The sequence below is a fragment of the Fusarium odoratissimum genome, assembly GCF_000260195.1.
Source record: "Fusarium odoratissimum NRRL 54006 unplaced genomic scaffold supercont1.2, whole genome shotgun sequence".
NCBI lineage: Eukaryota > Fungi > Ascomycota > Sordariomycetes > Hypocreales > Nectriaceae > Fusarium > Fusarium odoratissimum.
The window spans coordinates 899,989-914,358 of record NW_022158688.1 but is presented as its reverse complement, the minus strand read 5'-3'; the positions used below and the strand labels follow the sequence as shown (position 1 = coordinate 914,358).

General features: G+C 48.4%; 3 protein-coding genes across 3 annotated transcripts; 2 read left to right on the top strand and 1 right to left on the bottom strand.

Annotated features, from left to right (window-relative positions):
• The first annotated feature begins 1,331 nt into the window (after window positions 1–1,331).
• On the top strand, window positions 1,332–4,427 carry FOIG_01953 (uncharacterized protein). The gene has a single exon (XM_031198979.1). The coding sequence runs from the start codon at window positions 2,646–2,648 to the stop codon at window positions 4,023–4,025; it is 1,380 nt and encodes a 459-aa protein (XP_031071016.1). The 5' UTR covers window positions 1,332–2,645; the 3' UTR covers window positions 4,026–4,427.
• A 2,156-nt stretch (window positions 4,428–6,583) lies between these two features.
• FOIG_01952 (uncharacterized protein) lies at window positions 6,584–8,698 on the top strand. The gene is made up of 4 exons (XM_031198978.1): window positions 6,584–7,333; window positions 7,385–7,569; window positions 7,629–7,839; window positions 7,889–8,698. Exons 1-4 carry the CDS (start codon window positions 7,041–7,043, stop codon window positions 8,382–8,384), a joined length of 1,185 nt encoding a protein of 394 aa, XP_031071015.1. The 5' UTR covers window positions 6,584–7,040; the 3' UTR covers window positions 8,385–8,698.
• On the bottom strand, window positions 8,633–13,445 carry FOIG_01951 (uncharacterized protein). The gene is made up of 3 exons (XM_031198977.1): window positions 13,110–13,445; window positions 10,121–13,059; window positions 8,633–10,067 (listed from the first exon to the last, which is right to left on the bottom strand). Exons 1-3 carry the CDS (start codon window positions 13,326–13,328, stop codon window positions 8,852–8,854), a joined length of 4,374 nt encoding a protein of 1,457 aa, XP_031071014.1. The 5' UTR covers window positions 13,329–13,445; the 3' UTR covers window positions 8,633–8,851.
• Between the last annotated feature and the right edge of the window lie 925 nt (window positions 13,446–14,370).

Genomic DNA, 14,370 nt, shown 5'->3' with positions numbered 1-14,370 from the left:
TTGCAGCCAGAAAGAACGGCAAATAGGGTTAAGAAATTAAAACTTGAGGACCTTTGTACTCAGTTTCATCTAAATATTCACTGACTAAATTTTTATTTAATATAAAAAATGTGGTGTTGAGATAATTAGTTAATTGATCATGATATCCGGTTCTTGGTGTTTTGGTCGGGGTGGTCGGTCTGTGGGGGTGGCCAGTCTTTGGGTGACGGACGTTAATATGTAATTTTCTGCAAGGCATTGAATTAAGCGGCTTGCATAAGGCGACAAATAACAACCCTCCCTGGCATCAGAAGCGAAGACAAAGGAGATTAGTGCATTGTGGGCGTTCTTTTCCCACGATGGTGAACTAACATAAGCTCCGATCAGAAGCGGGAATGGCTCCAACGGCACGCGCTGCCAACATTCCTCGCCAGGAGCATGTTATTGCCGCAACTTTACTTGGCTTTCCAATTTTGGCATTGCAGTTGGGGATTAAACATACGAGGCGCAACGTTGCCACACGTTATTTTGATCGTCAGGAACAGGAGACTTGGGGGATGTTTTCCTTTACTGATATGCGGTTGTGTAACAGAGGCGTGAATAAGGGTGTTTTGTACCTTGCATGAAATCTTGTAGTACATGATTGCAATATCAACGACTTGGCACGGCAACTTTTGATCCGGAGAGCGATGATACTGGAATATGGAGTTCCCTAATGTTATCACTCAGGAGCAATTGACTTTGGAACGGATGCGATAGCTAAAGCTTCTCCTCACGTCATAGAAAGATCATCATCGCCAAGTTATCAATCGAGAGCAAGTCAACTGATTGTATGACTCGACTGGTTAGTATCAGTCTGTAAGCTCCGGAAACAGACAAGGCTAACGTCGTAGGGCTCTGGCGAGCTTCCGAGACTACCGAATACCGGTTTGTTTAGGCTATCAAAGTGATCCATGCCAACTCAAGCTTAACAAGCTTCTTTGGATGAGTTGCATCCAAGCGATATACTGTGGAGTTGTTGAATCTTAGTAGATGTAGGCCAGTTATCGCCAAGCAAGAAGTGGATTAGATAAAAATTCCTGGAAAGTGTGTTGAGCGTTAGCCAATCAGTATTTGAAGTTTGTTCTTTGATACGAGCCGCGAATTCCAGTGACAGTTCTTGTAAGGTTATACGAGAACTTCAACCCTCGGCTATAACTCTCTCCGCAGTAATAAACTTAGATTGAGCTTGGCGATGCCAGAAACGTCGAAATTATTATCAGCTTTAACAAAAATCTCCATTATTTTGAGGCATTTCCTGATCATTTCCTGTTGTTGAAGTGTCATGGACTGAGTTGGACTGTCGAAAACTACCCTAGACCCCCGTCCGGAGCACGGCCGGCTCGGCGGCCTCCGCAAAAACCATCGGCCCGCATAACACAACAACTCAGACTTGATTCATGTCTCATACCAGCTTTCAGCTCTCCCTTGGTAAGACCAACCTTTCTTCCACTTCTCACGAACGTAATTTCCCCCTTGTGGATCATCTATTAGCTTCCGGGATGGGTAGTGTCTCGATCTTGTGGACATGAACAAGAAACCCAAAACAAAACACTCATACCCATATGCTTTCGAGATATGAAGAAACCCTCGGATCCTGTTTCCCCGGACTGTGCTAAAGAATGCTCGCATCCGGCCGAAGGGAGGGAGGGGTCTGATGAACGGTTTCGAAACAGGGTCGATCTTTTGCCTTGTCCGATCTCAAGTTCCAACCGCTGAAAACGCTATGTGAGTGATACTCAAGCGAGTATGGTCGCCTTTGGAGGAGCCACAAAACACACCAGATATTGCTCTGCCTATTTCTGGTGACCAATGACGTACATTCTTGGGTGATGGAGATTAGACGCTCGTCACATATCTGCTAAATCCTACACGAGGGGAACCTTTGAGAAATTGTGCTCTGATAGCGAGTGCTCTTTTTGACGCATCCAGGAATGGTCGCGCGCATGCGGAGAAATTGTTTCTTGGCTATCAATCTGATGCCGATGGGCCGTCGGTATCCAAGAAGCAGTCGAAAATGGAGGAATTCAGAGTGCTTCGATACATGTGAACTCACTCCTTTGAGGGAGGGTAGGCCAAGGCATTGGGATGAGTGTCTCAGCAGAATCCTGTGTCAGCAGCCTCACGTATCAACAAGTGAGATAGAGGCTATCAGTATTAGCATCTGGAATCTAGAGTAATCTTACAACCCGAGGTGCTGCAGAGCCAAATTCTCAAGCGGCGGGGATTTTGGGGCCAAACAAGCTCCTCAGAGTGTGGAGTGGGAGTGAGACATGTCAAGTCAGGGGCACTGCATTCTTTGCTTGTTGGACGGGAACGCCATGTCTCAACAGTCACAGCACTCTGGACTTGTTTGCGTTGGGGCTCGATGCATTCGTCGAGGACCAGACAGACTATCGGCGCGAGGCTTAGTCTGTGGTCCTCGGAGGATCCCATACAATCTCAGCCCCAAGGCAAGGGGACCCAAATCATGTATAAAGAGAGGGCTTGATTCCGTCCAAAGCTCAACTTCTTCCTTCTCTCATCATCAAGCAACTTAAACATCCTCGATCCCCTCGCTTCTCTTCCGAGAGCTGTTTTCCAGTCGTTACATCCCCAGTCATTCGCTCCAAAGAACCACCATCAAAATGCGTTACACCGAGCTCCTCGCCCTGGCCATGGGCAACTTGGCCGCTGCCCAGTTCACCACAGGTCGCTTCTCCAACACCACCACCGGCGCCATTGAGACTGGCACTGCCACCACTGGCACTGATGTCACCGGTACTGAGACCTCCGGTGCCGCTACCAGCACCTCTGCTGGCGGCATTGGCAACCCTGACGGCTTCAACTTCCTCGGATGCTTCTCTTCTGAGAACGGCTTCCCTGGCTTCACTCAGGCCTACTCCTCTGAGGAGAACGACTCTGAGCGTTGTGCTGATGCTTGCTTGGGCTCCAACTTCTTCGGTCTCTACGACAACAGCTGCTACTGTGGTAACACGCTTGATATCAGCACCTCTCCTGCTGTTAGCACTGACCAGTGTGACATCACTTGCCCTGGTAACTCTGATGAGAACTGTGGTGGTCTCGGTTCTGGCGACCGCCTCATGCGCCGACAGGTCGCTGTCAACGTTCTTCTCTCCGTCTACGTCGCCATTGGTGTGAACCCTGGTGAGACTGACACTGTCATCAACACCGACTTCGTTACCGAGACCCTCCCTCCTGTCACCACCACTGCCACCGTCACCTTCACTGAGGATGGCACCACCGTCACCCAGACCGTCACCACTGTTCTCCCCGCCATCCCCACCGATGTCATCATCATCTGCTACGGTAACTACTGTGCTCCTCAGGTCCACTGCCCTACCTGCACCAAGTGGCAGATCGTCTGCGAGGATGGTCTCTGCGCTCCTCGTGAATGCCACGACGACACCTGGACCAAGCTCAAGATCTGCAAAAGCGGAAAGTGCCACTACGCCGACTACAAGGGTGATGAGTGCAACCAGCGCATCGTCTGCTACGGCAACGAGTGCCAGCGTGACCAGCACTACTCTGTCGACTACGCTCGCAAGTTCGTCTGCGATGTCGATGAGGACCGATGGTACTTCGATGAGTGCAAGGACGACTGCTACACCTACGAGAAGTGCTCCAAGGGCGAGTGCGAGCCCGTCCACCCTCCCGTCAAGCCTGAGCCTGTCCACCCTCCCAAGCCCGTCTACCCCGGCAAGCCCCCTGTTGTCGTCGTCCCCGAGCCCGAGACTCCCTCCAAGCCCACCAAGCCCGAGACTCCCTACACGCCTGAGCACCCCGAGACTCCTGCTAAGCCCGAGCACCCCGAGACTCCCGCCAAGCCTGAGACTCCCGAGACTCCTGCTAAGCCTGAGACTCCCGAGACTCCTGCTAATCCCGAGACTCCTGAGACCACCGGCACTGGCTCCAAGCCCGAGGTCCCCGTTGTGACCGCCGGTGCTGCCCAGAAGACCTTCGCCGGTGTGGCCGCTGCCATCGCCGGTCTTGCTTTCGTCCTGTAAAGGAACTGACAAGCAAGCCTTCTTCTTCTTCTCCCCGGATTGGGACTTTTCTCATAGATGCCGGAGTCTCTGCCCAGCAAAGCTCAGCATTCACGTCTTTTGCTCTTGATAGCAACAAAACACGCATATGTGTAACGCTTAACGTTCTTGGTTCATTCTTACACCAGTCGGTATAATTTGGGTAGATCTAGCTCTGGGATATCTTGTACGATAGATTAGGGTCTTGGCTGTCCATTTCGATGGTGGTATCTTTTTCGGCGATTAGAAATCAGTAGTATTTCGGCTTTAATATGGCTTTATGACTTTATTCTTACTTTAGAGGATTCTAATGTGACAGTGATTCGCTCTACTCTTTCTCTTCTCTGATAATTGTAACTTTTTGACTGTGGCTGAATTGATTTGAATAGAATAGGATTGGCTAATACGCTTATCTTTAGACTTGTTTGAAGGTCATCTTGCAAGTAAGGGAGACTGTCTTTGGAGCCGGTTCCTTGCAGGAGAAATATGTAAGGGGCTGTCGTGTGTAAGTCAGCCTCACCAGAAACCTTCTGACAGCTTATTGCAGAGCAACGCAATTGGATGGCCATGAAGTGGATGCTCGGATGCATTATGATTTCTTTTTGTGTCTGGAACGATATGTAGTGGAGATTTAGTGTATCTCGATCTTGTTGAAAAAATATGACAGTAGACAGCTTTTGATAATTAGCCGCGACATTATAACATCAATCACCTCGTGCTCGTAAACAGCTTCTAAATGGTCAGAGGCCAAACCTTGGGTTGCATTGAGTAAAAGTTCCTATGCTCTGCTTTCGTGAAGTGTTGGCTTGGCGAGGTGATACTGATAGTAATGTGACCAACAGACTTGTCAGCGCCCGCAATGCTTTTTACAGTTGATGTTGCAAGCATGTCAATTGAAGTCCTTCTTACAAAGCATATCAAGTCTTTTGTTGTTGTTGCGGTCTAGAAAGTTTGGCACGGATAAATACCTGGTCTGTAGGCAGCCGTATTTCACGATAGTATCCTGATTGCTGGAAGAATGACACTCTTAGCAGTGTCCAATAGCAGGAGTGAGATGACGGTAATCGATAAAGCTTAGGGCTATAAGGTAAAAGATGCGAACCGATGGACATGCACCCCTGCTGCGTTATGGCATCTCACAACTCGCTCGGTTAGTATCCATCACATCACTTCGATCCAGGGTTCAAGGGTACCCATCCCGCATCGTGCACGGTGAGCATTAATGCAAGACCGTTTATGGCAGTTGTAAGCTCTTATCGTCAAGGGAATATGCTATAGTTGCTAATGTCCGATGATTGACATCTTGATAGAAGGTCTATATGTAAATGCGAGGTTCAAACAAGAATGTCGTGATATTGCACGGGGAGTATCGGGCTCAAAGTTGTCGCAAGAGCGGAGTAAAGCCTGGTTCTGGTGAAGATGACCTTATGCTAAATGCCTGCGTGCAGAGAAATGGGACATGATGCTGTACAACAGCGGGCCTTATCCCTTGTGTCGGTACGACAAGGATGGATACGTAATTGCGGTCTGGGCTTGATTGAAGATGTTGACGAGTCGTTCATTTCTTGACAGTATTTTATCGTGCTGATACTCGTTTCAACTATACCATTCATTTAGAGCCGATGGAGAGCTACAGAGCTGGCTATATGAATGAGACGAACGACTTTGATAGAGATCCAAGAATCACAGAATATTTTTTTTGTTTATCTCGTGTCCAGAAACAGCAAGATTCTTTTTCGGAGCAAAGTTGCAGGGTCCGAGATCCTTGATTGGTTGGTGTCGTTTTGTTCTTGTTGGATGGTGCAAGATGCCTGACACGGGCTGGACAAGGTCTGGCTACAGTACCCAAGGTTGGAATACCCAGAACCTTGGCTTTTGTATGTGCATGGATCTTGATGGTAGGTGGTCTAAGCAACACCTGCTTATAAATTACCTTATTGTTTTGTCGTTAATTGACCAAATAAATGAACACAGCTTCTCTTGAACAACAATTCATGCCCAAGACCCCTCATGTCAGTGTAACCCTTCAAACTCACCCTCCACTGCGGAGCCGAAAAGGAAAAGGAAACGGAAAAAGGTGGAGGTGTGTGTGTGTGTGACTGCCTGTGACCGCCAGACGAGAGTGCATGAAAACCCTTGCTCTCGATTGACTTGAATGTGGATTGAGGCGTTATGATTTGCCTGGAGGCTTCTGAGCGGTACCAACCGACTGGAACTGGGGGTCATCTGGGGGCAGCCACAATTTTGTGTATTTGGAAAGGAATTTTTCCAGATTCTCGGTAGCGATGTCATCACAGTCACAGTCACAGTCACAGACAGACATTGCCATAGAAGTGATGATATGATATGATGAGGTTTATATACTAGTCATGAGTACACCAGGAAACTGTAGAAAGTGACAATCCTTTCCTAGCATCATCATTAGACGTGCATATTTCTCCTCTTTTTTTCTTGATAGCTTCCCCTCGCTATCGTTCTCAAAATGGAGTAACTTTTTAGTCTCCCTGGAATGGATTCTCTCTAACCCAACTTGGTCTGGTCTTACCGTTTACCGTCTCTTTTTTTAAAGCAACTCGACTGACCTTGCTCTACTTTACTTGCCTTGCCCTGCCCTGAACCCTTGATCAGTCTTTCTCTTCGACTTTGCTCTTTATGTATCGATGCCAACTGAGTCTCATCAGCTGTCATCAACACCAAGGCGACAATATCACCATCCATATACTAGCTCAGCGTAGTCTTGACTTGCACAGCCTAGACTTATAGCGCCTTATCCGCTATAAGGTTACTGACGTCAGGTCGATCTACGGAGGAGAGCGCCATCCCGCTCAATCTCACCTTAGCGCCTTCCACTCCCTGACTATCTCCTGTCCTACTTCAACGGCTTGAACTCTCTCGTTTAATGTTTGTTTTTGACTTCAACACCATAAAAACTCTGTTGCGTCGACCCTCGATCATCACCCGCGGTATGCGCATACCCCTGTAACTGCGCTCACGATAATGAACTCGCCGCCAAACTCATTCTCTCGTCAATCCGACGATTCTCCACCCTCAAATACCTCCAACCAGAGAGATGGCGCCGAAAAGGATCAACATCTACCTGTCTACCGCCACATGATACCCCCATCTCCAGCGTCTTCGACGACATCTCCGCTGGCTGTAGGCTCGGCCCACGAAGCGGCTCTTATACAAAGCATTGAGCGAGGCGATTACGCGACCGACGACGACGAAACACGGAGCCTGACCGACAGTATACGACAGCACATTGTAGAGGGTGGTTTGCGGTATCATAGGTACGGATGAATACGAACCGTCCTTGCTCAATGGCTGACAATCGATCGCAGCTACCATGCAGGAAAATACCTTTTCCCTAACGACGAAGCCGAGCAAGATCGAGAAGAACTAAAGCATAACTTGACCGTGTACCTGTGTGATGATAGACTCTTCTTTGCGCCAATTGAGCAATTATTGGAAAAGGGAGCTGAAGTGCTCGATCTGGGCACAGGAATTGGGAAATGGTGCATTGACCGTGAGACTCACCTCAAGAACTCCATACCAAGCTGGGAGTTTAATTGCTGACCCTGAAAGTTGCCGATATCTACCCCAACTCACAATTCCACGGTATGGACCTTTCACCTATACAGCCGGACTGGGTCCCGGAGAATGCCATCTTTGTTGTCGACGACATAGAGCATGAAGCTGGCTGGACCTATGGAGACGAGACATTTGATTACATACATATACGCCACACAGTTCATTCCATCAAAGACCGAGAATTGCTCTGGGAACGAATCTGGAAGTATGGCAGTCGTGCGCCTTTATCTGACCACAAGCTGACTCTCACACAGACACCTTAAACCAGGAGGCTACGTAGAAATCCAGGAGTTTAACTACATCGCAGCTTGCGACGACGACTCATGCGACGGTCCATACGCTTGGCGGGACTATTGCAATTATCTCCTCGAAGGCATGCTAGCTCTCGGCACAGATCTCCACGGCATCAGTCACGTAGGGCACGAACTTCACGAAGCAGGCTTCGAAAACATCACAACCAAAGGCTACAAGTGCCCAGTTGGTCCGTGGGCGAAGAAGAAACGACTTCAAGAGTGCGGCCATGTTTTAAGAGATGTCGTTCTGTTGTCTCTCCATGGCCTATCCCGAAAACCGTTTCGTGATGGCCTTGGCTGGACATTGATCCAGATCGAGATGTTTCTCATCGAAGTTCGAAAGTCATTGACTCAGGAAGTCAATGGCTTACCAAAGTTCCATACTTATTTCCCTTACTACAACATTCACGCCCGGAAGCCCCTGAATTCGCAAAGACCGATCAGGGAAGACGCGTAAAAGACAGGTGTTGCTGGAGACACCACGACGCATAGCATATACGACATTGCATATTTCATAACGATTTGACGAGATACAACTTCATCAGCATAAGAAAGCATCAACAAACATGGGAGCATGGCCTGGCGTTTGATGGATTGCATAAGAAGGCTAATTGGAGCCATTGATATAACATCACTTACAAGGCGTACCTGAGCGACTATTTCACTCTTTTCTTATTTACAACATGTTTGGCTGCTTAGCAGACGCAATAAATAGCCAGAGAAATACAATCATAAACCTAACTATGAACTCCTCGAAATTTAGGTAACATCGTCTAAACTCGTCATGCGGTGGTCTGCAACAGTCCTGAACTCATAAACCCAGTGCTAAGTTCCAATAAGTTCATGCTTTATGAGAATGCTTGTCGCCAAAATTCATTTGACATGATCATAAGACATTTTAAAGAGTCACTACAAGAACGGACGCTATTCTGACCTCCCATCATGCTCCACAGCCCAGAGATCACCAAATCGACTTCCCTGTGTCTCGACGAGCTCCCTTGGCCCACCAGACTCTACAACAGTGCCCCTATCTAGAACAATGACTCTATCAAAGAAATCCATTACCATCTCAAGTCGATGAGACACCATGACAATTGTATAATTCTCGAATTCTTCGCGAATAATCTCTTGCATAGCCCTGTCTGTGACTTTGTCGACACTGCTGCTCACTTCATCAAGCAACAGCAATCCACCTCGCTTCTCACCCCCAGCGAGGCGATCGCGCACTCTACGACGAAGGATCGCTCTACCGAGGCTGAAAAGCTGCTTTTGTCCAGCACTGAGGTCGTCAGCACTCATACCAGCGTTGAGGCTGCCTTTGTCGTGGACAAAACCAGATAACCGCACTGTGTTGAGAACGTTGAAGCATTCTGCGTCTGTGGCTGCCTTGTAAGGGTCGATATTATCTTTTACAGAGCTGCCATCGGGGAGAAACACTGCGTCCTGGGGGATGCAAATGACGCGCTTGCGCAAGGTAGCACGGTCTATTTGGTGAAGGTATATGTCGTCGATCTTCATGTTTGAATCACAAGAGGGGAGAGGATCGATGAGACGAAGAAGGAGAAGGATGAGCGTTGATTTTCCACTTCCTGTACGGCCGCAAATGGCTACTTTCTGGCCTGGTGAGATGTCCAACTCGAGATCACGCAGTGCCAAGCTAGAAGCAGCCTCGTCTTGCTCGTTACCAGGAGAGTCGTAAGAGGCGGAAACCTTGTGGACTTGTATGCTGCCGTTATGAGGCCAGGTCTCAGGGGGCTCAATAACTTCGCCAGGTTTATTCTCTGTCTCGACGGTTTCGCTGAAGGATCTCAACCGGCTTACAGCACCGAGCGACGTCTCAAGGGAAGTGTAGCTAGTGATGAGGTTTGACAAGGCTTCGCTGAAAGTCAGAAGAGAGATCAGACTAGCGCCAGTCAAACCTGCGTTAGTTCGAAGCTGGGTTGCGAGAGCGACAAGTAGAACGGCTGTGCCCGTAACGATGAAGTGAAGTAATGTCGCGAGCCATTGTTGAATCATTGCCAGGAGGTATGCTGGGCGCTGGGATGTGTCGAGAAGTTTGTTGCTGTGGGCAATGTCAAATTGTTGCCACCCGAAGGCCCGAATAGTTGCAACACCTTTGATTGTGTCCGTGAAATGTGTGCTAAAATGAAGAGTTAGAATTTCGATTTCGGCTCGTAGCTAAGTATCACGTACTACAGTGGACTTTTAGCCTCAAGGTCGAGGAGTCGGATTTGTCGAGAAGTTCGCAGATAGAAGCTCTGAACTAAGTATAGAATTCCCATCAAAAAGGGGTATCCAACTGCGAGATATGGTGACGCTGAAGCTACAATGAATGCAGTGCCAAATGCGTTCGAGACGTCCAGGGAAAAGTTGGTCAGGGCCAGCGGTAGTTCGCTATCCAGGAGAGTCATATCTTGCGAGAACAGGTTCGTCACGATGCCGGTGTCAGTCTTTGAGAAGAACCTTAGAGGCGCGGAGATAACAGTCAGAATAGCGCGTTCGTGCAGCTCAGTACCTGCCGATGCAGTCATCTTGATCAATGTTGTAACTCCATCGCAGAACAAGAAGACCATATATCCAGCTCGTAGCATACCATAGATACCTATGTAAAAGACAAAGGATCTGTTAAAAGCGTCTTCAGCCCAGAATTTGATCCAGACGCTTGAAAGACTGTTGCAGACACCAGTTAACATGCCTGCCACGGCCACGATGACAACTGGCCAGAAGCCAACGCTCTTGAAGTAGTGCTTGTAGATAGAAAAGTCGCCTTGTTGTCGTGCTTTATTCTCCGCCGCTGGTACGTCCTGGGGAAGTGTGGTAGGGACGGTGGCAAGCGCGACTCTTGTCATTGCCTTTTCATCGTCTGAAGAAGCAGAATCCGTGTCTCTGTGCTTGACGCCAAGGCTGTGAACATACTTTTTGTTCTCCATCAAGTCTGAGAAACTTCCCTCTTCGATGACTGTACCGTTTCCAAGAGCAATGATATGGTCTGCCAGAGGCAGGTTCCTGACAGAATGTGTGCAGATGACCACAGTAACGTTGCGTCGGCGAGTGATACCCCCTGGTCCAAATACACGTCTGAAGAGCTCTGATTCAGTATCCAGGTCTAAACCACTTAGGATATCATCGAAAATCATCAGATCTGCTTCAGAGTATAGCGCGCGGGCAACAGAAAGACGTTGCTTTTGACCACCACTCAACATGATCCCATTACTTCCAATCTTTGTATCGTGACTTTGCGGTAAGAGTGCAACGTCTGGTACGAGCATAGTAGCTTCCACAATTTCGTCGTACTTGGCCTGATCGAAAGCGCAATGTCCAACAATGTTTTCTCGAAAGCTCGCATTGTAAAGAAAGGGAGTTTGTTCACAGTAGCCAATATGATGCGATGATATGTACGTTTTGATGGTCCCTGAGGAGACAGGTAGCTCCCCGAGTAAAGCCTTACAGAAGGTGGTCTTTCCAGATGCCACTTCGCCCACAATTATGGTGAGCTTGTGAGCCGGAACAAAAGCGTTTATTTGACTCAGTGTCAATTTCTCGCCTCCCCATCCGAAGCAACCGTTCTCAACAGAAAACGCTACCTCATTTGACGAATTCGATGGTCCTTTCTCGGAAAAAGGAACAGATTCGTGGATCCGAAAGTCGTTGCGCGGGCCTGCGGCGAGAAACTTTTGCACTCGAGCCATGCATATCAGGGCAGCAAAGATGCCTGGAAGGCTCTGGAAGAGACCGATGACGGGAGTAGTAAAGAGGAGAATGTATGATAGCGAGGTGAATAGTGTATTCACAGTCAACTCTGTGGACGTGAACGCAAAGGTGACGACTGGAGAGATGCAAATCGGGAAAAAGGCAAGCACGGCAGCACTTATCAAAAGCCAGCGGAAGCCGTTTCCAACCTTGATCTCTCCAACGCGGAGTGTCTGTATGAGATCTGCTACAGGCCCAGCGATGCCGGAGATTTTGTAGAGCTTCATCTGGGAGATGGCGTTGGCAGTCAATCCTACTCTGTTCTGGATCTTCGCCATCCACTCGCTCTGCCTCTTGCCAACGAACGTGACCAACCAGGACAGCAAAAGAGCGCAAACGCCGATCACGACAAGCGGAGACAGAAACGCTAGACCAATCTTCCCGTGCAGAAGCCAGCAACCGATGGCTACTTCTATGGTGTTCGCCCAGATATCATGAGCTGTCCAAGCACCCTTGATGATGCGTTCAACATCAGCGCTCATAAGCGTCAAAGCAGCAGAGTCATCAGCAGCCGTGATCTTCATCTGTGTTGTCTTTTGGTAAATCGCAGCGACCAGGCAGCCTCGGATCATATATATAGCCTTTTCCTTATAGTAACCGTAGAATGCAGAAGAAACTCCAATGCCTGCGTAAATGAGGAATGCTGCGCCGATTAAGCCGTAGCCCATGTTTTTCGTCGCCGGAGTCTCAGGCATCTGCAGATACTCGAGAGTCGCATCGATGAAGACGGGCTGGCAGAATTTGAAGGCAATGAGGGCGGCGCGAGGCGCAATTGGGAGGAGGAATGGGCTGATGAGTGTTCTAGCCAGGTCCTTCAGAAGTCCAGACTTGAGCTCTTGGTTGTATCTATGCACCCGAAGCCTTTTGGCGAATTGGCTGTACAGTCTACTGGAAGCCATGTTCTCATCGAGGGGGTAAAGGTCATCTATGGCCAAAACCCCTCGATATCCTCTCATGAAAAGCTGGTTCAACCAGGCGAAAGCACCAATACTGAATATCCCGCTCGACTCCTCCGGGCTATGCTCATCAGCATTCCAGTGAATCCATTTCGTTTTGGGAATGGCCTCTAGACAGAGAACCACGGCTTTGACGACGACAGAGGCAGTGAATAAACGGGGCTGGATGTCATGCTGAGATGCGAGCCACGCCGTTCTTGTTTGCACGATGTCAAAAAGAAGCGTGAGCAATATGTAGACATTGAGCAAAGTCGACGGTTTTCGGGCACAGGAGTGCTCGAATGAAGATAAAAAGACCGCTAAGAAGGCGGCGATGGCTACAAGGGATGATCCAGCAAGAGAGAGGTCGTGGACAACGCCCGGGGCCCCGGTCGCGATGAGAATGAGAGTGGCAAGTTGAACAATGGCATAAACAGCCAGGAATGCCTTTGTAAGGTAGTCAGTATCAGCTCTGCGTTCGCTTGTCAAATACTTACGATCTTGATCGACTGAAGAATAACACCCCCAACTATCCTTTCGCGCTGCAATAAAATGGCTATGCGGGCAATAGCTGCCGCGATGAACACCACAGTTGGAATAATCGAAAGAAAGATGCGTTCGAATTTCTGGGTGAAGTCGAAATCGCCTCGACAACCCCGAACGCCGGGTCCCCAGGAGCCATCATTCAAGCAAGTCGAACTCATGTTGCGTGACATTGAGGGGGCCAGATAAGAAGCGAAGTCGTTGTCTTTTAATGCATGTCGCTCATGTCAAAAGTTCCTCTTGGGTCTGTCAGACGGCAAAAGATTGGCCGATTGAGAGCGATAGCCAACATCATGAACAGCCAAAATTACGCGTTGCACACGCGGACAACGAAACCACAGTTCGCGTCATCTCGTTGATAAGAGTTTTCAGGTAACGCGTGGCCTGTATACCTTATTGTAGAGGTCGATGTGATATTGAAACTGAAGCATTTGTAGGTTCCATTGAGTGGAATGACAACAAGCGATCAAACTCCTGCCGTATTAGGAAAGAGCAAAGTTTCACATCAAGTAAGATGCTTCTCGACCTGGGATCAAGCAACATCCTCCTACCACCAAATAATTCTCTATACTAAGACAGGTAAAATATACATAAGGTCTCTTCAACATTCATCATAAGAATGACTAAGTTTAGAAGAGATTGTCCTTAAGTCCTATAAACTGAGATCAGGTGCAGGCCTCATTCTCATTTTATCCATTCCCGTAACAACATACTCTTGCCGCGCCTGCCTCTGAGATCCCCGTCAATTGAGATCGTGGATGTTGGCAACTGGCTTTGACAGAAAAACCCATCGATACCACGCATTCTGCAATAGAGGGTAGTATCGACACGACCCGTTAGATGCCACCAAACGTCACACGCTGGCTCTGAATGCAGCAATTCCCAATTGATAGGTCCAGGCTGAGGTGATCTTTTCCACTAGCAACCAAGCCCAAGACGTGTCTAAAGATTTGTAGGAGAATCACAGGCAAAAAGAGATGTTGGAGTGAGGAGGAGGGCAACAGTCACTGGGCTGAAGCTTGAAACCGAGTACGATGATGGAAGCCTCGTATATCACCAGAATTTAAGATCTTACCATAAAGGCACACTAACCTTGAAAAAACCCTTTCATCATCAAGATCCTGACATCATGTACTCCTTAGAAATAGAGCTAAAATTACAGCAACTATTCTATAAAACTCTATGAATCTTCTAAATTATTCGGCAGAACCTCTT